The 27,935-nt window shown below is 41.5% G+C and overlaps 1 protein-coding gene across 2 annotated transcripts in view; it reads right to left on the reverse strand.

Annotated features, from left to right (window-relative positions):
* Positions 1-241: 241 nt before the first annotated feature.
* PID1 (phosphotyrosine interaction domain containing 1) overlaps positions 242-27,935 on the reverse strand; it is a 90,445-nt gene continuing 62,751 nt past the window's right edge. For both annotated transcript variants that reach the window (XM_074911954.1, XM_074911955.1), the window contains exon 3: positions 242-2,215. In XM_074911954.1, coding sequence (XP_074768055.1) covers positions 1,739-2,215 — 477 coding nt within the window. In that variant the 3' untranslated portion in view covers positions 242-1,738. The remainder of the gene's footprint in view (positions 2,216-27,935) is intronic.

A 27,935-nucleotide genomic window follows, 5' to 3' on the forward strand; every position in this document is an offset into this window, starting at 1 on the left:
TCATGTCCACACACAGCAAAATGAAAAAAAATCTCACAGCAATAATTTACCTAAATATTTTAAAGAAAATAATTTTAAAGTATTAAAGGTAATTCTTATGGAGACTGATGTAATACTAAATGGAAATAAATTAACATTTTCATTCCACTAGACAAAATGAACGTAAAACCCACACACATAAAAAAACCCCACAGAGTTTGAATTGGAAAGACAGCTTAAAACTCCCAAGCTTTAACTCAAAACATTTTTTTTTTATTAAAGTATGAATGCATTTATGCTGGAAAATAGTTTACATACATTGTAAAGCAACAAGCATATTTTCAAGAGGTGTGGGCCCTCCTCAATATGTCTCCATGTTCAGTCTACATGCTTTAACACTGGACTCACACATACACTCTCACATACAAACATATAGACCCACAAAACACAGACAGAGCTATCATCTGCTTTGATTAGCTTTCTTTTAAGGCTTCTGTAAGGTGCCCTAGTGCTCCTAACATTACCATAATTACAAACAAAATTGTATAAAGGAGCAGCATTACTTGCAAACTATTGATCTGCTCTCGGCCTTAAAAAATATCAAGTGAAACAAGTTTTTCCTTTTATTTGAGTTTTATTAAACATCTGCATTTAAGAAAGGCATGACTCTGTGTATCTGTGAACAAGAAAAGATATGGGAATCTTAACATAAGCTTCTCAACCAGAACAGATGTTCAAACCTGACTCCTAAGGTTTGATCTTTACAGTATTGCAGCCCTGCTGTGTGTGACGAGGCACTACCAGCTCCATCCCACCGGGGCCACTCAACTAGCAATGCAGAGATCGGTAACACAGAGCTGAGGTTACCATGCTCATATCACTTTGGACCTGAGGTTGATGAGAAGTCACAGTTCAAACACTGACAGACTCAAGTGCCCCTCAACTCCCACCAGTAAGCCCCCCTCCTGTGGGGCACACCAGGGTTGGCAAATGCACAGACAGTAGTGCTGGCTCGCTGTACCCCCAGCCATTGTGGAATATTTTTGCCCACCCCTTTTTGGTATCCTGCAGTATATAGTCTTAAACTGCAACTACTGGTGTGGAGTGAAAGATGTGGCAGCAGGTATAGTAAGAAAATAGGTACAATGAATAAAATAAAGGATAGCATATGATATAATGTGTACACATACAAGCATCTTCTTTCATTTTTTTATCTGTGAAATGTGAATTAACTGCAGAATGCCAGGCCATTAGTCTAAAAGGCTATGTATGGCTGTCTTAGCCTACATATGGTCAAAGGATTTATGTGATGCATCATGGAGAGAAAGATTCTTCAGGAATCATCAGGGCTTTCCAGGTCTACTTGATCTTGTGCATCAACATCAGCACCCATCTAGGAATGCCAGAGGAGTAACTAATAGAAGTGCCCGACCAGTCTTATGCAACAAACAAGAATGACTCTACTTAATGGCATGTACCTGCACTACAGAGAGGAGAAAGGGACAGTGATAGGTGGGTGAGAGAGATTGGGAAGAGAGCTTTTTTCCCCTCACTTTTACAACAGCAGCAGATTTCAGTGTAATATAATTACTTTAATGATGCGTATCTGTGAGTATTGAATTGCTCTTTTGATTTAAAATCTGGTCAAGACAAGTGTTTGGCAGTCCTTTCATTCCCCAATTTCAATTGTTGCTTATTCATCTATCAGCTCTCATTCCCTAGGCCATTTCTGCCTTTGCTGAACCGTGAATGAGTTCAGTCAGCCATCGTCAGATTCAAATTCATGAGACACTTCCTCCGACGAGCTGTTCCTGTGGATCCGGCCATCGCTTTTCATGCTGTGAAAAGTCTTCTTAAAGGCCTCCATCATGGCGTGGGCCAGCTTCTTGGCCTCCAGCTTGCTCTCACACTCTACAGCATGGCAGTCCATCTGGTAGGACAAGTCATCGTTGATCTCCCGATAGACCCAAGCAAAGATGTTTGGGCTGACATTGTGGTCAGCAGTGCAGTAGGCTATACGTGCTACCTGAAAGGTATCCATGTGGACTGTTGCCTCACCTTTGAGGTCCAGATGATGCAGCCAGACTTGGAAAGGGCGAATTTCCAGAAGGGCATTAGCTGGGTAAATATCCTCCCTGGCAAGCGTGTGCTTCTTCCATAATTCAATGACTGGTTTCTCTGTGCAGCCTGACAAAAATTGCATCCCTGTTGTGGAAACCTTACCCAAATACGTAACCTGCAAAGAAGAGCAAAGATAGGTGAAGCACACACAGCAGACTCTGGTGTTGCTTTCTGCCATCCCAGGGAACTTTCCTTTATCTGGAAAATAAAAGCACCCGCTCTGCAAACTCCCCAATTTCCCCATCATCTTCAGTAAAACAGTTTTCAAATTGTTTTCCAATGGTGACTTCACCATTCAAACCCAGATGTTAAAAACGTTCAGACTCTGAGTTTGAAGGGATTTCACTCTCTTCAGCTCTCCTGGAAAGCCTAGCTTTAGAGCCCATGACTGTACCTCTAAGCTCACGTTAGCAAGTCTAAGTACCAGTGGAGCAGACCCCAGATAGCTGTGATGCTAATCACTTTTTTTCCCCCTCTAGTTTATTCAGATGATTTGTGTTGTATTTCAAACATTAATATTAGGGAGACTGAGACATTCTCGGTTTGATAATGCAAGGCTGCAGGGGGTCAGAAAAGCACGATCACGGCAGGGGATTTTAAATGGTTTGAACGCTGTTTTCCAAACTGATCCTGTTTTTCCACCACTTGTGTTGTTTCTATTTAAGTATTAAGCCAGGAATAGCTCAAAAGCTGTTCAAAACTCTATCTTTGAGCAGGGCCAAGACATTTATTACACCAATTTAAGAAAATAAACTGAAAAAAATTTAGTAATAAATCTACCTTACTTTAATCACATCATCTCTGTGCTTTTCTGTCTAGCTCTTTTGAGTAAATATCCTGTTATCTAATCTGCACAGGAAACCAAGGTGGTTTTAGCACCCTTACTGTATTTGGTTCACCAAAAATCAAATTCACTGAGGTCCATATCAAAATTTTGTATTAAGGCTGTACAGAAACATTCCTCTAAGTCTCTGCAGCTGCTAAAGAGGCTTTCTTCCACTTACAGCTGAATGGAAGATTCTTCTATCTGGGAAAAGGGATTTTCTCTAAAAAAGACAGATCAGCACCACATAAATACAATTATGCAGATTATTCTATTTATTGCTGCTGTCAGAATGTTGCATTTAAGAACAACTATATGAAAGCAAAATTGCTTCTAATTTGTCTCTTGCAGCATTAACTGCTTGAGACAGAATCTTGTGCCTCTAACTTGTGCATTTTACTCCAGGCATTTGAAGAAAAAAAGTAATCACATGTACCTTCCAAACTAATTTTTTTAAAATTCTGTATTAAACACACAGTATCAGCTATTTTAATTTTGTATATGCTTTAACAAATACAAAGAAAAAATATGGGATTTCCACATTTAAATATATTTTTAAAATCATACCCAAAAGGAATGCAGGATTTGTATTCTGTGCAAACAGAATTTGCCACAAGAAAAATATTTTGCTGCAAGCTTCATAGGTTTTATTAAACTCGGAGACCTAAATTAAACTGTAATTAAGGAAAAAGCTTACAAAACATTATTGGAAGACCATGTGGCTTAATCATGCCTGCCAAAAAAGCAATTTCATAGCACTGACCTTTCAGAATGGGAAGTCTTATTCTTTGCCTATAAATATTCATGCTTTGGACTGGAAATATGTTAAATCTTATAAAGCTTTATATTTTTTGGAACGGTGGGAAATACAACAGCTACATCAGTTAACAAGGTAAGACCTACCAGTGTTTTGCTTTATTTTATTTTATTAGTGATGAGAGTTGAGTTCCCTGAAGTACTGTAGAATAACTTAAAAGAAAACCTCAGAGCTCATGGTGCCAACTAAACACATACAAACAGCACCTACAAGACCAAAAAGGAATGTGTCTGCAAAGTACTGGGCGGTATTTCAACATATATCCGCAGTCATACTGCTTTGAAAAGATCAAGATTAGTGTGCAAATCTGCACGCTCAATATACTCTCCCAAGGTTTGCTCAGAACCATTTCATACTCACAAGCCAGCTAACAGAAGACTAACACACACTGTAAATTAACTGAGCAATTGGGGTTAGATTCAAAGCCCACTGCAGTAATAGAAGTCATTCACTGACTTCAAAGAGATTTGCACAAAGCCTTTAAACCCTGAGGAACAGAGAATTAGCCTCTTGCTCATGCACTTTGTCACTGCCCAAACACAGCTTTGAATCCCTGGCAGTAGGAGAGATGCTGCCACCACTGCAACATTTTGTCCCCCCAAGCTGCCGTTTGGAGAAGACAGGTATCACTTGGAGCGTGCAGAAATAAGCACCTCTTGTCAGTGCACAACAGTAAAAGCAGGGAATTGTTCCATTACGGGCTTGTCTGCAGGAGGAAGCTGTTGACAGTACATGAGCTGCCCTGCTGCAACAGCGTGAGGAATGGGAAAGGAGAGGAAAGCAACGGCATCTACATCCCACTTCGGAAGCATTATTACAGGTCTTCCCAGGCAGTTAGCACTGCTGAGCTCGGTGCTGCAAATTCACCCCCAGCACACAGAGCATCTGCTTCTCAGCATGGACGACTCCCAAGTGAGGCTCAGGACTCCTCTGGCAGCTGAGGAGCAAGATCGTAGCAGGTTGTCACACGGGAGCGTAAATTGAGTTTAATGTTCTCACTGTTCCTTCCCTGCTGCTAACTGCAACCCCCTGTTGGCCATCAATCCGTGCATGGCCTGCCTAAGAGTGAAGTTACAAAAAAATAATGTACTCCTTACAAATAAAGTATTTGCATTTTACAAAGAAAAGCAGCCAAGGCAGAAGTAACTAATAAGAAGGATGGGACGATGTCTTGTTTACCAAATGGTCTGATTTACTGTCCCAGCTCTGTCCCAGTGTAACTGTGTAGGAACCTTCAGGAAGTTGCTTTCTTTAAAACCATTTTCCTTCTCCATTATATAAATTTCATTTTCCTTTGAGGACATGTTCATAAATATTTTTGAGGTGCTTAGCCATTATAACAAGGAGTTCACATGAGAGAGAATAAACAAAACCTCTGGTTCAGTCTCTCTCCTGTAGTGTCTTACACAGAAACACCAACACCTACTAATGTTATTTTTTGTTTCTTTTTCAACAAATGATCCTTTTTTCCTAGCTGAGATACAAACATTTCACAAGAGTAGCATTACCAAAGCTCTTAGTGAAGACAGATGTCTAACATTTCATTGCTTCATGGTCCCCTGCTACATACAGAACAGGGATACAGTGGCTGACGAGACACCTTGAATATTTGATACAAAAAAAAGCAAAAAGGTTTCTTCATGATTAAATATCATCTACATGTTATCCACTATAAATTAATCCAACTGAAACCGGTCATTTAGCAGCTTAGATATTAACATTTACATAATTGCAAGAATGGTACCAGTTTGAACTGAAACCAGCAAAAGATCGATTTATAGGGCACTTCTGCCTGAGCTCTCAGTTAATAGGTTATTCCACAAGCAACACTTCTGCATTTCAGCTCCTACCTCATCACATCTCACAGCACAGCTTTCTTTATCTAAATGCCCAGAAACACACACCATTAGAGTAAAGCTATTACAGTACAACCATCTTCCTTTATGATTTCCAAGTTTGCCAGCCAGAGATCAAAGAACAGATTATTCCTTCCATTATCAAGTGAAAAAGGCAAAAATTCCCACTGGTCTTTTCCACTAAAATCAATGGTGTCTCATCAGTGCAAAGCCAGCAGGAAGCATTAAAAAAAAAATATCTTTAATACTCATAAGAACCAGATCTGAAGAGCACAGAAAGACATCATTATTATTACTATTATGTGTGCATGTGCAAATACACACTGAAGAAGTGCCTGAACAGAATCAACCATATAGCCTTACTAACTAGAGAGTAATCACTGATTGACAAGGACTGGCAATAGCCACAGCTCAGGCTGAAAGCCTCATCTGTGATAATACAGCTCTGACCACCAGGAAAAGTTCACCAGGGCTGAATAATGCTTTCCTTCCTCCAAAACACTGGACAGAGGTCACCTGGCAGCAAACATCAGTCCAGGAAGATGACTTATTTGTGACAGCATGGCATGTCCTATAGCAAGTGTCATCCTATACAAGCTGAGGCCAGTTTCCTCCCCTCTACTGTAAGGCAGAGTAGCCACAGGTTGGTTGTAATGTGTAAATTATGATCAAGCTATTGCAGCCTTTACCGGTTTTGAACGCTGTATTTTAAGTGAGAAAAAGAATGGAAAAGCCAGCTCAATGCCACTGTGTTAACCGTATGCAATAAAAGCATTTCATATCATATCTTATTCCAGAGGCAGGAATATATTTTTTTATGGCACTTTCAGTCCTTTGGTTTGTGCGTTCCATCTTTCCCATGGATTTCTGGAAGGTAAAACTCACAACAGCTTCTTGTGTGTTAAATCCACATTCTTTCCAGCCTTTCTATGGCAAACTGGCATTTCCAACTGATCCTTCGCTCCCTGGCAAGCCACTGTCACCCAGTATGACATAAAATACACTTGTGGTTTCAGCACTTCTGTGCTTGCAAATATTCAAACCTTTAGCAAAAGCCAAGATGCTCTGAAGAGCTCCTTATTTCAACCCAGAGACTTGCCAACACCTGCGCCAGTATCTGACAAAGCTGTCCTCAACAGAAAAATGCCGTGCCCTTTCATAACACAGTTACAGTCATCAGACATGTAGAGATGCCTCATGTCAAAGGACATGAGGATTAATCAATGTCATCTTTCATGCACTGTCCTGGACACACAAAAACAGCTGAGTATTTTGACATTGTTGGTTCAACTCCTTCAGTGCAGTGACATATAGTGAAAATATCTTTTAATAACTAGGCTTAAGAGCCTACCAACTTTGAAAAGACCAATACAGCAGCTGACAGACATTTTCACTTCCAGCACAACACGATTTGTTAGAAGTAGTAAGGGGGTTTTAATTTCCATACTCGATTCTTTTCTTTATCATTGACCTCACATTGTTTCCTTGCAGCTCACAGGAGATAAAGAACAGTTTAGCTCCTGCATGTGTCAATCTGACTTCAGATCTGACTCCTCTATGGATCATAAATCCATACTGCTCTTAACTCACAAACCTCAGTTGAGCACCTAAAGTTAGGCAGCCCAATTTATTTTTCTCCCTCTGTTCCCTATTCCTGGTCCACAGACTATCACTGCTCCAAGAAAGCAGATCCAAGTTGTAAAGATCCATAATTATTACATTACACAAGGGTAGATGCTCTCCTGGCACAGGAGTCTGGCACATATACACACAGGATTCTGGGCTCTCTCACTATTCAAGACCATGATCAAAAGACCATATGGGAAATTAAGTACTACTTTAATATTTCTTTCACACCAGATAATGAGGGTCTTTGTCAACAAAATTAACTAAGAAAATGAAAAAATTAAAACAAACTGAGCTCTGAACTTGAGCCAGCAGGTATGTACTCTGCATGTTTGCAGTAACCAGAGCATACCCTAGAGGATCTTGAAACTTACACTAATCTTAGTAATAAGTGACTGTGTCTTTCATTGATCTGTGTTTTAAAATAAACATTCTTTTAACCTTAAATCTGGTCTAGTTGCAACTGATTAAGTTTGATCTAAGACAGTAAGATATTCCTCACTTGAAGGTGAGGCAAGCAGAGGTAATGAGACATTTTCTTCCTCAAACCAGAACTTCTTCTGTGGCATCTTCAGGGCATGTGGTAATAAAAAAACAATTGGAAGAGTCTGTGTCAGGATGCACAGGTATAGACCCTCCAGTCAACAAGTAAACCATCAGCTTGTCCCAGCCAAGCAAGAATCACAAGTCTAAAGATCAGGGAAACTTGCAAAAATATTTAAAGACGAATACAGGGGAGATTTGAATAAAGGAGCAGCCAAAAGCAGGTCTGGGAGAACGTGTGCATTTTAACATATTAACAAGCAAGTTCTTGTTATGAACTGCCACTGGAACACAGATGAACACACACTCTCTGAGTTTGCAATACAAAAAGCACACATAGGACAAGAGAGCCCAAGCTTCACCTAGCCTCCATGAACGTATTGTCAAAGCCAGAACAAAGCAAGCTTGATCTCTACATTACTACCAGGTCTGGAAAACACTTCAAGAAGCTGCTGCTCAGAAAACCTGCACTTGGGCCTCCCTGTGCCCCAGCAGCTGGCTACAGCACCTGGCACCAGGCCTGGTGAAGGCCAAAGCTGTCTGGATACTACCCCATACCCTCCAGTGCCTCCAAAAGGCATCAAAAGACTGCATTTGATATGGTGCTGGCGGATCCAAAACAACACTTTTTTTAGTTCAGAGACAAAAATAAATAAAAATGTATGCAAGAAAAAATAAGATTATAAGGGCATGTTCCTCCATGGCACTGCCACCTGGAATACCTACCCTTCACGGATCACGTTACCTTTCCATCTCTGGTCACAAAGCTTTGGAGAGACTCTCCAAGAGGAGCCCTGGGCAGCCTGGCAGGGCCTACCAGGATGTCTGCTGGTCCCCTGGGGCCAGGGGACAAAGTGCACATTTGAAAGGCTGGCCAGGAGACAAGGTGGCCAGCTGGGAGCTTCACTGCAATAGCAGCACGCACAAAGCCCACAGTGCTTCCCACACTGGGTGGCCGGGGAGGGTCAGGTCTCTCGGAGGGTCACACAGCTTTTGAGCGCTGAAACTAGATTCTTTTAGCCGCAGCGGAGCTGGGATACAAGCAGGACAGGCCTGCAGTGGGCTGCCCGGCTGTTTAGTTAGTCATGGCACATCTTTCATTTCAGTAAATGCAAATTTAGCTGTAGAGTCATTTGCACACCCAGCCCCTGGCGCAGAGGGAGTGCTCGGTGTCAGGCAGGGTGCCCCTCCGAAGCAGCTTGGCTCTTCTTGCCCTCAGGCGCTGTGACTGTGCCCCAGGCTGGCGGCTTCAGGATTTAAAGCCAAAAACTGTTTTTTAGCTCTGGAGGAAAAATAAAAATATCCCAGACATTCCACTGAATCACTGAGCAAATACCATGAACTGCATTCAAGCAACATTTGCTTAAGTAAGACCCAACAAACTAAGGAAAAAGGCTGCACAGTTTCCCTCTGCCTGTCACTGCCTCCTCACTCACACTGCCCACCATCCAGCCAAAGTCTTCGCAGCACAAACACGAGGGTCTTTGTGGGAACCGCAGGGCTCCTCAGCACACAGAAATGCTCAGTAAACACAGTAACGTGGCTTATAGAAATATGTGAAGACCTGTTTTATTTTGGAGACTAAATTCAGAGGGAGAACAGACTGAGCTGGGCAACCATTTAATGGAAAATAACCATTGACTCTGATGGGTGCCCTTTGGTTTAGAAGGGAGTGAAAAAAAGATCAGTAGTTAATGTCTTGATTTATTTTCAGAAATCAGAGAGTAGCTCCAGAAAAAGCTGTAAGTGTCAGCACCTCTTCAGCAGTTATGTCAACAGCCAGCATCTGACTTCTTTAGTGGGAACAAAGCTGAACCTAAATCTTAAAACAATGCTTAAATTCCTCCTCAAAAACAAAAATAACAAACAAGCCCAGCAAGAAGTACATTCAACTCTTTACATCTTCAGAACTCCTTCAGACAAATAGCCGCTGGGCAGCAGCTGCTCCTTCCCTCCCTCCCTCTGTCCCCACAGCCACGCTCACAGCAGCCTTTCACAGGTGCCTTTATTTTCTCACGTGTTTCTTAGCTGTGACCATGCAGCAGATCCTGCCTTAGCCCAGTCCCTGGAAGTGTTCACCGTAACAGCAAGGTGTACACAGGTCAGTCACTTTCAACATAACTCAATCCTCCAACTAAATCCCTTTAAAGGGCACAAGACCTCTGGTTGTTTTTAACCCATCATTATTCTTCCAGGTTTTACAGCCTCCATGCTTCCAGGTAGCTGTAGCAAGTGAAGAAGGAAGAGCTGGAGCACTGTGAAAATACATTTTCTTGAAAAATGCTCATCCCCCATAGAAACAAAAAATATATTACCAATTGCACTGCTGCTTCTCAGCTAGTCTAGAAAGGCTCTTAGACATAGCAGCAGGCAGAGCAGATGTGTTAACTGTGGTCCAGGGTGGGTGTCCCAAAGTCCAGTCCCACACCTGCCAGGGTAGCACCCTCAGACACAGGGCTTTTCTGAGAGAGAGCAGAGTTCACCCGCGAAGGACCCCTCATTCCTCAGACACCAAGCAGGACAAACACTCCAGGGACTGCAGACAATGGACGTCAAGCACATGACACATCTCCGAGATCCTGTCCCAGCTCTGAGCAAGACACCCAAGAGCACACAGACATCCCAGAGCCCCTCTTCCCAGCCAGATAAAACCCCAGTCCTCCCAGAGCAGAGCTCTGCCAGACCTCCCGCTGATAGCACTTAGGAAGGGGAGCAGAAAACAAAAATCTCCACAGAACACCCACAGGAGCAGAGTCCTCCTCACCCTGTGTGACCATCACCAACACCAGCCCACACTGCCTGGGGGAGAAGGGTGAAAAAACACTGACGTTTAGCAAGTTTAAAATTTAGTAAATAAATGTACCAGAAGAGAGAAAATTTACCCTTGACAGCTTAATTTGTAAGCTCTGAGAGAAACAAAAGCAAACAATAAGAAGTCTTCTGGCTCCACAGGCCAAACAGCCAGTGCAGGACAAGTAAGGCAACAAGCAGAGCTCTCAGAAACACAACCCTGAGAAACGCGATGGTCCAAGCATTTCACCTTTCATTCCATTATGCTGCTCCTCAACAAGCCTCTTTATAAATTACTCTTGGTATTAAACTACTGTCATTAGTTAGACCTAGGAGCATCTAACATATCCAGCGACCAGGAGTCTCTGCCTAATCAGCAAAATGGTTAACCAAACCCAAACACAACCTCAGCAAGAGCCAGCTCTGTTCCCTGCAACCTCCTGTTAGCAACAAAAGGATTGCCTCTTGCATTTCATTTTCCACTGGACAGGAAGCTCTTTTTGTGGTTTGGCTTGCGGGGATGAATCTGAAATGAAATCAAGTGGAACTGGCAAACTGCAGTTAGCTTGCAGTCAGAGACACTTGGGTCCTGGTGTGAGTGGAAGATTTATGCTGTACTATTTAAGACTCAAGAAATCAATTAAATTCTAGCAGCAATTTTAAAATGTTGTAGTGCAAGACATAACTGAATGAACAAATGTATCCATGATACACAACCTCAGCAGGGCTGCTGGACACCCTACTGTACAAGTTGATGATTAAGTTTATTCCCAAATATTTTCTTTATGTTGCTATTTAGATCACTTTTCTCCTTTGTCTCCTTTCACTGCCTCACATAACTTCCTTTCTCTGTGCCCAGTTACCACTGGGCTGAAATTAATTCTTGGATAACCCAGTTTATTTCCCATTGTCCTTCAGGAGTCTTCCCAGGGCAAGAAGAGAAGCAGAGGCAGCCAGGGAAGTTAGAAGAAAACAAACCCACACTATAGTCACTAGTTGCAACTACTTGAAGTTTCCTTCACAAAAAGTCCTTCCAAAACCTCTCCTCCTCCACCTCAAAACCCTCACTTTGAGAATGTCCCTTCTGCCAGGAGACAGTAAGTGCAAGTTTGCATGATCATAATTTCCCCCCCAAACAGACATCTACCTGCACGTTTATATTCAAATTACACAGAAGCTTTTTTCCTCCACATTCTTTATTTACATGAGGTTGAAACCAAGCATGGAAATCTGATTAAGCAACTCATCATGTTTCAGAAAGCTTTTTGGTCCTGGGCTGCTCACAGCTGTTGTCTTGTAGCAGAGGGAAGGAGCACACGGGCAGAGGCCGGGGGGAGCAAGCTGTTTGCTTTTACTTTGCTCCCCTTCCTTTCCAACCCACAGAAAGCTCACTTTGGCATCAGTCCTAAAAAAACTTCAATTGTACTTAATAGAGCATGCAAAGAGTGAGTAGAGGAATGGCCATGTAACTTGGGCCACCGTTTCCACCAAGACATGTGCATTTTACATACTCTCCAAGACTCTGGACATGGAAATACTCCCAGAATGCAGAGTGCATGTTTTTCAGAATCTTTTATGGCTAAGAGATCTGTCCTCAAGGTTCCCTTCTTTGAGTATTCCCCACAAGATCCTTGTATTTCTCCTTTAGTTCTTCCTTTTAAAAGAAGATGCCAAGTAATAAAACTGAACAAAGCCCATGTTACTAAGACATTCAGTTCTGGAGACCAAACATCTCAACTGCACTTGCTTCCTGGCACAACTTGACAACACCTGAAATTAAGAGCAAAAGGGAAGGGATCCAGCTTCAGGGACCACTGAAGATGAAATGCAAACCCAGTCTGTAGTCAAGAGAAGTGTCAGGCCTACACAGTAGGAAGAACAGAAGAAAAATAATGACAACTAAACCATTTCAGTTCTTTCTCCCCCGAGTGCTGTTAAGATCAGTAACATTCAAAATAAGAAAAATTTATGAAACAAGCCACAGACAAGAGAGACTCCCAGACACGGCAGCACTTATTCCTTCTGCTATTCTCCACACACTGCAAATGAAATTCATTCCCTGGAGAGAATGGGGGAACACAGAAATATCACCTCCCATATAAATATAACTATACCTGCATCTGCAAAGTCTCCTCTTAAGGTACTCGGTCATTAGTTTTACATCCCCTTCATGCATCGCTATGTGAAATGAATTCCATGACTTAGCAAATCCTTAGGTATTTTTCCAGCTCTCACAAGTTTTAGCATCTCCAGAAAGTCTTATTTGAAGACTGGAGTCAAAAAAATACAGTGCCTACATTGGGATGGAGCTCTTACTTCAGCAATGAAAAACAGATCTTGCGTATTTCAACTTAATAAAAAGCACTAAATACATTATTAAAAATAAAATATAGTTAAACAACTCCATTGCTAAATGAGCCTTAGATAAATATGACTGATTTATCATTTATGTCTTTTAGTGATCAAATTCTGGATCAGGGCTGTAGCAACACAGGCTCTGCACAGACAGAAAGAATACAGTGTTGCTGCCTGTAAGGTTTATAACATCTTACAACTTAACTAGAAATTTCACACTCAACAATGCAACAATATGTTAAAAGACTAAAGGAAAGATTTTAAAAGAACAAATATGGCCCACAGAGTATAATGATGAAAGACAATGGTGCCATACAGTTTTGAATTCATTTCCAAAGCCATGGTTCATAGTGCCTTCAAGGTCCCATTTTCACAACGGATTTAGTGCTTCCCTGTGCCTTCACTATAGTCACTTTCCATTTGGATAATGTCTTTCCAACCAGTATAGAAAGATCTGAAAGTGAAGCTTAGCTCCAGTGAGAATCCAGTGATTTGGGTATTCACGCAGGATACCTGGGCTCCAGAGAGGTTCATCTCCTGGGGATTTCTCCAGGCAGTGAGAAGTTCTTTACAGTGACACAGAGGGAGCCTCCCTCCTTTTCTGGCTAACATAATGACAGCATCACCTATGTGCCTTTCCAAAAAAGGCTACATTGCCTCCAACCCATTCTCTTGGCATATATTTCAGCTCTCAGGTGATGAAGCCTGCATAGCAGCCAGAAAGCACAGTCTTTAACCACCTGGAGCAAAACCTAAGACGTGGAGACTTCCATGGTGCTAATTTAAGCCAAGATGAAAGGAGAGACCAAGCCTTGGTTTGGAGAGCCTGGAAGACAGCACTCCGAAGTGAAAGATTGTCTGAAGGAAAGAAGGGAAGGAGGGTAAAGGTCGTCTTCTCTGGGGACAGCTCTACTTATCATTGCTGCAGTTTAGAACATCTATTACCGCAGCTTGCCCTCAGTACAATTCAGACAGCTGAGGTCAGACCCAATCACTATTCACTAGGAGCAAACTCCAAGGAGCTTCCTTCATATCCCACAGTTCATCTCACTGGTATTACAGAGGTCATGGCTTTTACAAAGGGCAGAAAATTCATTTTCATAGTTTCCACTGGCCCTCAAGTTGACATTGCAAAGGCAAAATCTGTACTGAATTGCCCTGCTGTTTGACGAAGGACAGATGGGTGCAAATCTTATGAATCGAAGGAAAAAAAGAACTACCTATGATGGAAATAAATTAAACCTTCACTGTTTTTCCTGATACTTATTGTCCTCATGCAACAATAAATTCCTGCAACTAAAAATATAATAATCAATAGCATTATAAAAAGGCCTCAGTCTTGCAGATCTCAGCCAACCAAAACTGTCATCTGGATTTTAAAAATTGCTCCAATTTATATTTGCAGAGAATTTCTGTATTTGTATGAATAGTAAGAAAGAAAGGGTATAAAGCTACAGTAGCAAACACAGCGGTGGGATCAATACTGATTCAGAGCAACCGCTGAACCTGTGCAGAGCATAACATTCATCTACTCTCCATGGCCTGTGTTACTTTAGGAGAAGTTAGGGTAAAAGAAATGCAACAGCAGCTCCACTCATTCCTATTTTCTGTCTTCCTCTTCACAGTCTGACAGTTGCTGGGACTACAGGGTGTTTTGCCAATTATTAGGCCTAGCATAAAGGACATAGCCAGCATAAAGATGAACCAATAACCAAATTGTATTTGATACAAAAGGGTCAGTACATGGGTGAGCGCTGGGGGTACAAACAAGTCAGTCAGGTTATACATAATTGACATCAATCCCACTGACCCCAACAACGACACCCCACGACCAACAATGGGGGGAATAAATGGTGAAATGCAGTCTCCCATAGAAGGGATGGGAGACAACCGAGTCAACAAGCCAAATACATAAGACCAAGGAAGCCACACACTGAATCTCTACACAGCCCACGTTTACAAAAGCCAGACCTGACTGGAGCCCAGTCCCAGGGAGGCGGGAGGTCCTTCCCCAACAGGGAACTGCACAGGACATCCCCCTCACAGACAGACACTGCCCCTCCTGCAAGTGGTCCCAGCTTTTATCCCTCAGTGGACACCTGACCTTGGGTTACTGAATGCAGACACCTGGGCTCATTTACCCAATGGCTCTCCCTGCCAGGCCGGCCCCACCGTGGAGGGAAGCCTGAAGGCAAACTCACCCCCCCTTTGGGAAGGGCTGTGGGAATCACCCATATGTCAACCTTAATTTGGGGCTTGGGGTTGAAACCCCAGCATTTCACAGGGCCAAGCCATAGGGAGCAGAGAGCCTACTGGGTGCTTTGCCACTGAAGCTGACACCTTTGCTCCAGTTGCTGCTTGGCCTACCTGAGGACAGAGGGTCAGTTCTGGGTAAAACAAGACTAACTCTCTGAAATTGCTCTTCAGCATGACAACGGAATATAGCTTCCTAAAGCAAGCAACATTATAGGCTGCCTATGGCATTTTCTCTAAGCAAAATACATCCATCCTATGAAGCACTGGCCACTTCATAAGCTCAGTGAGGTCTCACCACCCAAAAGTTAGCATATTGCTAACTATGACTGCAATATATATCTGGCAAAACTCTCAGAAGTCTGATGATTGTTTTCTATATAAACAATTATTCAAGTATTTTACATTAACAAGGTGTTTCAGAGCTCTGTAACAATAGTCTTAGACATTTGCCATCATCCTACACTATATTTTCCATGGTTGCTAAAATTATTTAATAGAATAAGCACATATTTTTAAGAGCTTAATTGTTCTTGATCATATCAAATAAGAGTCCAACCAGTCCATAATACCTCCTCGAGCACTTTCCAGTATCAGACAGAAAGGGAAGAATAAAGAAGGAGGGTCTGAACTGACAAAGCAATGGCAAGAGACTGGAATAAACATCCCCACAGGGGTAGATTTCTCTTCCCCAAACAGCAGGAACCAGACATTTGAAGAAAGCCCATGGGTTTAGAGTCCTCTCTCCCTTTGCTTTGAGATATTGACAGAGATATTTTCTAAAGAGCACAGACAGCAACACATGTCAAGCATTTTAAGAAAAGCTGACCATTCTTTCAGTATCTAGAAATACAGAGAGAAATTTGGCAAGAAAGATCGGTGTGTGCACCGATCATTAACAAATGAGGAATTATTCATCTTTTTAAATTCTGTAGCTTTCCCCATCTAGGCTGAAGCAAGCAAAGTCAAAGTGCTCCTGTTCTAGGGAGTCTGATAGAACACTGGTATGAGACACAGTTGTACTTTCTCTCACAGGATCAAAGTCCTTGCTAAGTCTCTAACAGCCTGGTTTCCTACCAAAGTTGTTACTATTTTGGTTAAATACTTTTAAATAGAAAATGGCATATATTTTAAGTTTAATTATGCATGAGCTTAAATATGACAGCACAACGGAGAGAAAACAGCATTTTGGGTAACATAGAATTTACTTTAGATTTACTTTATGCTAAAAATGTAGATATTTACAGTAAAAGCACACACTATATTATTTGTTTCCCTATCATCTGTCTCTAGCTTTCCACTCTCTTCCTGTGCTGCCTCCTCATCAAAACAATTTGGTATGTCTTGTTGGGCTGAAACCATGTAGAAGATTCTTTAATTACAGTGCAAAACCACAAACAGCATTAAAGTTCAAGCCATGTATGTAAAAATCAAATATGAACAGACCAACCTAGATATTCCTGGGAAGGAATCTTATTTACAAGAAAACATCCTGCTTCTATAAGAAATTCACAAAAAACCCAAATGAATAAACAAACCCCCCTCAAAAAATCAACAAACCCTCCCTGATGTGTTTCTTACTCCAGACAAGGGCAGCCAGCACATGATGCTTCTTTGGAGATCTTGTTTACCTTTTCTTTCTCAAGAAGAAAAGGCTGAAATAAAGGTTAGTCCCCACCTGAAAACCCAAGTACTATGGCAGACAATACAGATTACAACTTGTCTTCATATTTTGTCATTAGCAAGGTAAAATTTTTCTTTTCATTAAGAAAATACAGTTACAAGTCAACTGCACCTCCTAACAAAAGCACCAAAGAGACATTACAAAAATCTCAATATTTGGAACAGTCACAGCAAGAACAAGGCAGTCCCTCCCATGGCAGCAAGATCACACAATATGCACTGGTGAACTGGAGCACAGCCCATCTGGGGATGAACTCGCTAACGCCCGGAAATGGCATTAATGCATCATACCCTAATGCCTGTCACAGCCTTAGGTTCCTAAGATCCCAAATTGTTCAGCAGTGCACATGCGTCCCATCTGTATGCATAAAGTGACACTATGCTATTCTAACAGGATTTGGTATACATACAGATGTACCACAAAATAATTCTATTGAATTATTTATAACACCTTTCTTTTCAAAAAAGCATTTAACAAGCCATATCATTAAAATATAGACAACAGCTGCCTACATGTCCCTATATACCCCAAATCCAGAGTTTAGAAGAGGAGGTGATGAATACTATTACCAAGGGAAATTGCAAGGGCAATTTATGACGGAGCAGCATAATTAATAGAAAAGCAGACTGAGCTCTAGCAACCCCGCTCACAGTGCTACCCTTGCTAAAAGAGACACAGTTTTCCAATGACTGCAACAATTGAGACTGTGCGCCTCGTTCACAGCACCGTGTCATAAGGAGAAGTGTCTCCCAAAAGCATGGGGAAGCACTGCCTTTACACCACCAGGTCTGTTACACACGCACTTTACAGAGCAGGTCCTGGCGACATAAACACCCAAGAATCAGCAAATAAAAAGGAGAGGTATTCATGAAGCAAGGAACTTCAATACTTTCCTGCATCTGCCTCCTTGCCTGCCTGCTATTTGCTCTGCCTCCTTCCTTCCCTCCCAGGAAAGTGCAATCCGGACAATGGACAAGTCCCCCACCAGCACTGCCCACATCAGCCCCGTGATGGAAATAGGTGTGAGCTTCACCTGCCTGGGACAGAGCCCAGACAGAGTGTGGATGCTGTGGAAACCAAAGCAAGTGGAAACTTTATATAGGGAAGACCAGAAATATGTGGAACGGGGAAAGAGCCACGACATGACCCCAAGAAAGCTCTTTCTGGATATGCAGCTGTTTCCAGAGCAGATTGCAAACCAGAGTACACGCTTCACAGGGAAACGTATGGATGTCCCTGGGTGATCCATAAGGATACTCCCAGGCTCCTTACAGCCACTGAAATTGAGGTAATTTGATCATAAACCAATGATCAGAATGAACACAAAGGTTTTCCCAGATATTTTTAATTTAAGATATTGGGAAGAAATTTTAGAAGGTGAACAGAAGAAATTCCATGGAGTGGTCCAAAGAAAGTGCATCTCAGGGATAGGTCATACTGTAGAGGATACCAGCCAGAAAGGCTAATAAAAACGGAGAAGCTGTGAGATCCCAGCAGCACTGCCACCTGTGCTCCCCTGGAGGTGGTCCAAGTGGATGATGGCATGGTACCACTCGCCAAAGCAAAATCTACTCTCCATTATATAAGGGTGCTGCACTTTGGAAAAATACATAACCAGCACAATTATCAAGAAAGAACTTGAGAGAGGGCAAAAATCACTTTGGCTACTTCTCATAGATTGGATTTGAATTTGTATTACAAACTGTCTGGAAGAGATCAGGAAACCAAACATTCCTCTTTGATGTCGAGCACAAACTGCTCTGAAGTTTCTTTTTAAAAGGAAAATGGCCTTTGCCTTTTATGCTTTAGGCAAAGGAGACACAATGTCCTTCACGCTTGCCAACACTTAAAACTCTTACACAACACGATGTCAGGTATAACCAAGATCTTGCAGTTGAACTAATTAAATCAAGGATGCAAAGGCAAGAACAGGTTTCATCTTGCCTGGGTTCTTTTCCAGTTCCAGCAACTAAGCTGTCACCTTTGGGCACCTAATTTTTTTGAAAGGAGAATGAAGTAAACATACACACTGCAAAAGAACAGAACAGAAATTTGTATCCAAGGGTGTCCTACATGTGTGGAAAAGGAGATAAAGTTCGGGGCTTTGCCAGATGGCACAATCATCATCTTAGGCCTGGAAAAATTCTTCAAGAATCAACAAAAGACTAACCAAATCCTTCCACACAGATGGATAAAGTCACACACAGCAGCTTTCACAACACTTAAAAGACTTAGGTACATGCACAGTCTCTCCTTGATCAGTACATAACCTGTTAGGGATATGCACTTCTCAGCAGATGATTCTCAGATGAACAAAGCCCCTGGTCACACCAGAAGGACATCATCACATGCACAGGACGCCAGAAAGCCAAACCCCTCCTAATACCAAAGACCCACTGTATTCTTCTTTAAAAGGAGCTATTGCTCTTTTCCAACAGATGATCAGCTTTAAGTTACTAAGGAACAACTGTATTTTTTTAAAAAATTAAGAAGATAAACTGGTGTCCAACTCTTTGATAGCAATGCCTCAGCAGGAACTTAGAAAGGCCACAGAACAAAAATGACCTTGGACTTTCCAGTGCTCTGTGTCAGCCCATGGGAATTTCCTGGATGTTTTGGCAGCAGAGCGCAGCAATCCTCTTCCCACTCCCCTCAGAGTGACTTCATGCAAAAGAGCAACAGCTGAAAGGAAAATGTGATTTTGACACCCTTGGGCAAGAAAAGGCATAAAAGCTGGTCAGGATACCCAGGCCAGGGAGAAAACCAAGGGCAGAGCTGGGGGCCCTGGTGACACACAGGAGGTAACTCCTGCTAGTGAATGCCATAGGGGGAAAACAAACATTCCTCTCCTCAGTAACAGCAGTAATAAAACTTTTCCAAAAATTTAATGAGTCCTGTGATATGCTCTTCTTTGATCTATCATAACCAAGAGAAATCTAGCCAGTAAAACGAAGCAACTGCAAAGCCCTGGCTTTGGTTCATGGCTTGAATACCAATTTGTCATATGGACATCTATCTGAAGTATTTCATACTGCCCTGAAGTTATTTCTACCCATTGCCTAAGAGGAAGGGTGTTTGGGCTTTGACCCACTCTGCACTCAGACACCAGCATTTGTGAAGTGGAAGAAACAAATACAATTTTAACCTCTGACACAGAACACAGAAAGCAGAAACATGGCAGCCAGCACAGTCTCTTGCGCACTGATGTCTGTCATTTGAAGCAATGGCCATTTTTTAATGATGAAGTGTTTTTGACGTCTACTCCTTCACCTCCTTCTTCAGCTGCACAGCCAATGGCCGCTAGCATTAAAGGACTTTGACTGAAATGCAAATCTGAAAAGCTCACAGAGACCTGACAAAAAAATAAAAAGGCTTCATAAACTGTGTTTTCAGTGTGGAAATCTTTGCTCAGTACATACAACTACATGCCTGGTACATCAGGTTTATGCACAGTGCACTAGTACATCAATGTCACTTAAGGAAACGTGGGCCTACTACAGCACTTCCCATAACAGATGAGAGCGAAGTCATGGTGCTGTATGGTGAGTAAGAATGAGGAGCCAAGAGAAATACCGTGCTGGCCCCTAATGTAGCTGAGGTACCGTTGTAACAGCTTGTGTTGCACCAAAACCAAAACAGAAAGGCATCAAAATCCTCATAAAGTCTTCTGGCATGATCAAGCCAGAAGGTCATACTGACATGACACACTTGCTTGCACAAGTTAAATTAGTGAGTTAAGTGCAGAGAAGTTACTGTGCAAGGCTTGTGTGATCTCTCTAGGCTGACAGAGGAGGAGAAAAAGGGAAAAGGACATTTTATACTAAAACAGAGCAACCAACAATATGTCAAAAAGCCAAGAAGTCAGATGAAGAGCTTACCACCACCACAGCATTGGTACAGCTGTAGTGTAAGTGTGACCTCCTTCCCAGCTCCCAGTCACACCCCACAAAACATTTCTAACCACCATGGGCTGGCCTGTCAGGGAGGATGGTGCTGGTGGGGAGCACTAACCCAGGCAGAGATGGCAGTGGAGAGCCCAGCCCCAACCACTCACACCCTCCCTAGCACCCTATGCTGCTGCCATCTTCACCCACACAAGACTGGAATAAGAGAGGCCCCATACCCACCCTGGCTGCTGGATGGTGAGCTGGGTGCTCACCCAGATAGCGAGAGACGGGGTTTACACATTGTTGTCCCATCTCTCAGCACCAGTTGGCAGAGCTCCCCAGTCACTGGGACATGGGCTGGAGCAGCACCTGCTCCTTCAATGGTGCTTCTGGTGTATCAGCACCTCTACCAGATTAGGAGCAGGGGATCAGGCCTTTCATTTGGTTGTTTAGAAAAAACAAACCAAAAGAAAAAATCCAGAGTGATCAAAGGATGTAACAGCTCAGCATTTTATAACCTACATATGCTAAATACTTAAATGTTTTAAATGTCTTAAATATGTTTCCGTTGTGTAACTATCACACACTACCAATGGAAACTCATGATAAAAAACTGGAGGAGTCCATCAGGTTACATGGATGGAGTACTAAAAGTTCCCAAATGTTTAGCTTAACTTCCTGAATGCCTCTTTCAACCCCTAAATAATAACTAGAAATCAGGTTCAAGAACAGAAACACAAGAGAAATGAGTCATACACTTTCCCATGACAGTCCACCACTACTTAGAAGGAAAATACAAAGTTTTCTTCATTTATTAAGATAAAAATGAAGAATGGCTTCCCACCTTAAGGCTTTAAAGGATAAACTATTTCTGCTGCACTGCTGTTAAACCTGCTTTATAGTTCTACTTTGATGAAAAAGGAACATCACACTTCCAAAATCATTGCAATTATGAGTCATTAAGGATGCAGCTCATAATGCAGTACAAATCCCTTACAAAATACTATAACTTCAGCTGATAATGTTTAATTTTATCTCAATTAAGCACTAGCCTAGAAAGTAATGGCCGCCTTTGTAACTTGAATACAAACCAGAAAGCATATAAAGATTTTGTTCTTGAAGTGTTTGCACTCTAATCCCTAGAGTATTTAATATCACAGGAAGACAGGCCCCATGGGTACCCATATACAGTACACAATCACTTGTGAGATGAATTTATATGACTTGAAAGGAATCAAAGATTCCTGAAAGTAACAAGACAACAGAAAATACAATTGGCATTTGCAGTCAAAAAAACCTGTAAGAAAGAATTCTGAAACTCTGAAATTTCAATCCTGGTCTGATACGGCCTCCCATCACGGGAAGCTGGCATTTGGAAGACTGTTTAGAGAAAACTGGATGATGTCTGTGGCCAATGCAAGTGTGTAGCCACTCAGATGTCAGTGAAGCTGCAATCGTTTATCCCACCTTGGGGCTGTGTGACCACCACCAGGCACAATGTAAAACAAGGAAGCAATCTGCAGTGGATGGGACCAAGTCTTCCCTCTTTTTCAAAAACAGCTGTTAGACTTAACAATGCACTGTCACAAGACATGCTCCAGAGGGAATCGTAATTTTTTCTTTGCTGCAGAGATATCCCATCTTCATTAGGAACTGGAGCTCTATCAAGTGCATTTATTCAGAAATATTGCTAAAGTTCCTCTTCCAACAACAGCTGCCTTCAGAGTTATATATGCAAAATAGTAGGCTGGAGTTACCCATTAATCTCAGAAGAGAATTAGATTGATGTCACATAGTTTGAATAGTAATTATAATATGAGCTGGAAACTGTTCATCGTAATAAAATTGATTATAAACAATTCTAGATCCACAGAATATGATGGATGATTTGTTATGACACTGAATAATGTTTTAAATATTGCATTGTCTAAATTCCAGCACACAGGACCATATTCAAATTTAGGACAACTTGAATTTGATTCACACCAGAGGTTTGCTTGACCCATACTATCTTAATTTAAAAATACGGATATACCCTATTGCCCACAAATGGTTTTGCCAAGGTCAATTAAATGTGATGCTTTATTTGAATTGTGCTTGATTAAAAAAAACAAATTCTGGGCAAGCTACCGGGAGGTTTTAGTCCTGTAGGCACAATGCAATCTCAAAGTGTCAAAATGAATCTTAGAAGCAAAACTAAAGCTGGATGAAAAAACCAGCACTACTCAAAATGCAAGAAATTATATCTGGCAATGGATGCAGCAGCTTGAACATCCATCTCCGACACTCTTCATAACTGCACCTGCTGGTAAACAAATATTCTAGCAACCCAACCAAATACCATTTTCAACAGATATTTTTAAACTTTAATCCACCTTCGGCAACCAGCTATTTTTTATGATTCCTACTACTACTTTTCTGGAATAAAAATTATGGAAAGTTGTTGGTTTATCTTTGTTGCTGCTTGACAGATAATCAAATTTGATATTTATATTGTACTGGGATAATGAAATGTCAAAATGGATATTATAAAAACATTTCTGAAGGTAGTAATTTCACCTTCAGAAATTCAATTTGATTCAATGGTGTCTACACACTCGCAAATAATTGTATTTTAGATCCTTGCAACCTGACGGCAGAAACAGAACTTTCCCCTCTTAGACTGCTGGGTCTGGAGTGACACTTGGTGGCCAGATATAAACACTCTTGCTGTAGTAGACACTTATCTAACATGTCAAGTGGTCTCATAGAGTCAGTAGTTTGGGATATACTGGATTTGGAAACAATATTTTTGCAGTTGCTTGTATGACAGCCTACCACAGTAAGAAACATTTTTACTCCTCATATAAACTCTGGCCATGGGTGTCTGGCGATAGTCAACATGACCTCGGTGAACTGTAGAAACTCCAACTCTAAAAGCTGAATCTCTCACCTCTCACCCAAAAAAAGAATCTCCAGAGCCAGGCTGTAACAATATGTCCTGTGTGCACCAAGCACAGAGAAGGACCTGTAATCCATCCTCACCAGCGGGTAACTTTGGATCTTGTAGCACTGGGGAGCTTGCATTCATTTATTTTAATCTAAACAACCAGTTTTTCACATAAACCACTAGGCCTATTTCAAACAAAGAAGGAATCAGAAACTGAGATGGGGAAGGCAGACAGCAACTTGTAAAACTGGGATCATCTCAAAAACTGGGAGCATCTCATTATAGTATCACTTGTACACTGCCATAGGAAAATAAATTGCTTTTTATTTATTTGACGTAAGTACCTCATAACTTCAAACTAGAGCTGAACTTGCATCACTCTGATATGGCCAGTCTTGAGGGCAAAGCACTCCTTGTACCATCAGAAAAACCTGCTTTCTCTTACTCAGCTGCATCCCAGACACTGAGATACAACAGGGATTTTTGTGTTCCTACTTGCTTCTTTACAGATCCAGCAGCCACCAGCAGCAGCACTCACGTTCAGAACAGGCACCACACAGCAGGCAGGTGGTGAGAGAAAAAATGGAGAAAATTAGTTTATGCATGACTCACGTCTCAGATCTTTCAGAGAGTAAGAAAAACTTCAAGTAACACTACAAAAATTTGAGAACTCCTTACAATCACCTGAGTTAGTTTAACTGTTCCTTTTTCTCTTGGATAGTACAATATATGGGAATGGAGAGCAGAAGTTAATATCTTAGATGAAGAATCTTAACTACAGAAATGAGATTTTACTATATCAGACAATGTCAAACATCCATTATTATTCACATTTTTATTATGAGCTTTCTAAATTGCTGACCAATCTCTAAGAACATTTTTACATCTTGTTTTCTCTCAAGGGTCAATGGCTCTTGGTAACATTTAACAAATCTAATCAGAGAACAGTTCTATGATAAATATTACTATTTGAATAAATTAGCTGAATATTAGATAATTTGGATAAATTAGCTGAATATTCAGCCTTTAATAACCCTTCCACATCAATTTAAAGAGATGAAAAAATACTATTTTGATATCAGACCATAAACAATTTTCAAATAGAACATAAGGCATGAAAATACTATTAATTCTTAATTCAACAAGACATTAACTCATCCTGCATTAATCCACGCCACTGGGCAAGGCTCTTGCCCTGACGTGACTAATACATAGGCACCAGTCTAAAGGAACAAGAAATTACCTGTAAAGCCACAAGTTGCTGCATGGGAGACTTGTGCCCATGTGGGAAAACCTCAGAGGCTAAAGACCTACTGGAAGGCATGTTTACACGGCTCACTTCAGCTGAGCCCAGGATGCCGGAAATCTTTACAGTGATACAAAGTCACTACAACTGTGCCTGCACTGTGGCAGCACAAATGTCTTTAAAAAAACCAAAAAAAACCCCAAACAAGCCAACCAAAAAAAAGGAACAAAGTGAAGTCATCATCAGAAAAAAATCACATTTTGTAAAATCTGGGAAATTTTTTTGGTAAGAAATAGAGAGCTCACAGCTCCCTATGATTTCATCACATGAAGGGCCATGAGAAGCAGCTCTGGAATGCAGAAGGCTCTTCGTAGCACCATTTCTTTAAACCAGAAGGTTAGAAACAAAGAGTGATGGTGTGCTGAAACCACATCATCCTTCTGCAGGAGGTGACAGCAGAGCCCTGAAATATGCCAACATTTCTACCAAATCAGCTACAAAGCCATCATCAGGTTTTGCCTTCAAAAATATCAAAAAGCAGTATATTCCAAATACCTTTAAATCCCTGTGTCCTAATAAAAAATGTGGTCTGATCAGTGAACATCTGCAGGCAGCTGCATCCTGTGTTATTCAGCACTTGAAAAAGAAAAAACAGGGACATGACTTGCTGAGAGCAGGTGAGCTACACACGTGAGATGTGACATGTGCCACAACCACACTTCAGGGAGGCTGAAGTCCAACCAGTTTCATGCTTGAGGAGGGCAGTGGTGGGCTGGGAGAAGCCCACAGAGCTCACTGCTGTGGGGCAGAAAGCTGTGCTGAACTGGTCGAGGGCCTGACTAGCAGTTACTTACGCTTTTCCTACAACTTCACCTAAGTGCTTAAGCACAGGAACCTACCACATGCTTTTTGTGTAATAGGAAACGTTTACTTTTGTGAATGTTTATAAACATAAGGCTCTTGAAAGAGCTTACTCTCCAACAGGACCCCTTAAATATTTACATTCTGCCGGCTGATGTGCAGCAATGAGTGTTTACTGCCGAGGCTGCTCTGACCATGGAAATCTTGCACACAGCACACGCCTGTACTGCATCTGTCACAGCAGGGTCTGAACTCTGGAAAACAGGCTGCCACCTCTCAGCTTCTGCCTAAACGGCCCCTCAAGTTCATGTGCAAATAAACCACCTGTACTTCTTTTCCTCCCAGGACACAGCTCAGCCACCATCTCCAATATCTTTGCACAGCCCCAGCTGCAACTCTGCCCTCCACATCACAGCCTTCCTGAATCCACAGAAATAATTCACTGCAACAGATCGATCTTAAGGGGTTTTTATTTTCTTTTTTTTTTTTCCTCTGGGAACTGAAGCTGGCTGTTAAAAGAAGCTGCTAAAGAAGCTGCAAAAGAAGCCCTACATCCCCTCCCAAATGCAATTAATATCTTTTTAAACAAGAAACCTAAGATGAGTGAAAAGGGAGAAGGAATGAAATGGGGACATTTGAGTCACTTGGGTGACATGACTGAACCTTTTACTAATTGTGAAAACGCACAGTGCCAATTCACGAGCCCATTTTTCAGCTTTTCATTTAGAGAGAGAAACAGACATTTACCAAAAGCAAACAAAAATCCTGAAAATTCACAATAGGTGGTTCCTGTTCTGTGACAGCTCTAGTTTATCATCTTTTTTCTTTATTGCTATTTAATGATTCATATCATGCGACTCTTTCCCCATTCCTAATGTCTGCTGCTGAAGTCTTCTCTAGAGAGATAGTACTTGGATGCCTGAGGGAAAAATCAGAGAAAAGATAACTACAAAAAAAATCATGGGAGTCATTATTTCCTAAGTCTGCACTGAAATAGATAAAAATTCCATTGCCAAGATTAGCTCATACGGTACAATATATGGGTTGATGGACAGATCTCTTTACATGGGATGATAGGATGAATCTTTCCAGCATATATATATGCAGACATATATGAAATAACTTCAGAATCAACTGAATTACTTTGGATTCACAGCCAGAAATCTAAGGTCTGAGATGAGCTTGCTCTGTGACTTGTCAGCTGGAAAATCTAACTGATTGTCAGAGAGAAGGTGCATCTTCTTTTGGGATAAAGCCAAGAACTGTAAGCAGAAAACACAAAACCAGATGTTGTAGTAGCATAAAGACCCATTAGTTATTAACCAATTTCATGCAGGATAACCTGCTAAACTAAAGCTGTAACTGTCACAAATGGTCCTATCCCTATTTCATCATGACAGGTTATTTGATTCACCTTGGCTAAATATGAGCCATACTGTAATTGCTGAACAAAGTTGCCATTAAGCCCAGCTCTTCCATACAATACCTGAAGAATGCAGAGCAGTCCTAAATATTTTGGTATGGCCTGTTTTATATCATAGCAACTAATATAATTGCCTCTTGCTCTTAGAACTTTAAGTAATAAATCTCTGTTTCCACAAATATGTATTATCTCACTGTTGGCCAACATCTCTGACAGCACAGGTAAGTGAAGATGTTTTATACAGTACATAAAAAGGGAAATCAGAGAACTATCCTGTGGAAATCAATAAAACCCATGATTTCACAACTAGGCTTGCAGAAATTCCTTGGGGATTTCCCTGGAGAGTTATGGCTAAGAATTTAAAAACTGAGGATATTGTAAAACCAATACTAGGGCATTTTCCAAGTGGGTAGATGACTTAATTTAGACCATAACATTGCTATGACTCAGTAAAACATACATTATAGCTAAATAACAACAGAAACTCTTTTTGAAATAAGCCTGGCTCATGCTGTTTGACCAGTTTTGCACAGTTTTTGACACCAGCGAAGAAAACTGCTATGAGCAGGTCACATCCTCTGAGCAGGTCGCATCCTCCCCTCCTGCCTACCAGCACCCACCTTGCAGCCCTGCGCCTGGGTACCTCACTGCACTGCCTTTCCACACGTACTCTGCAGCACAACGTCCCTCCTGCACTGGCTGGATATCCACAAATCTAGCTGCACGGTACACACGGGTGGAT

The sequence above is a fragment of the Athene noctua genome, chromosome 8 (assembly GCF_965140245.1).
Source record: "Athene noctua chromosome 8, bAthNoc1.hap1.1, whole genome shotgun sequence".
NCBI lineage: Eukaryota > Metazoa > Chordata > Aves > Strigiformes > Strigidae > Athene > Athene noctua.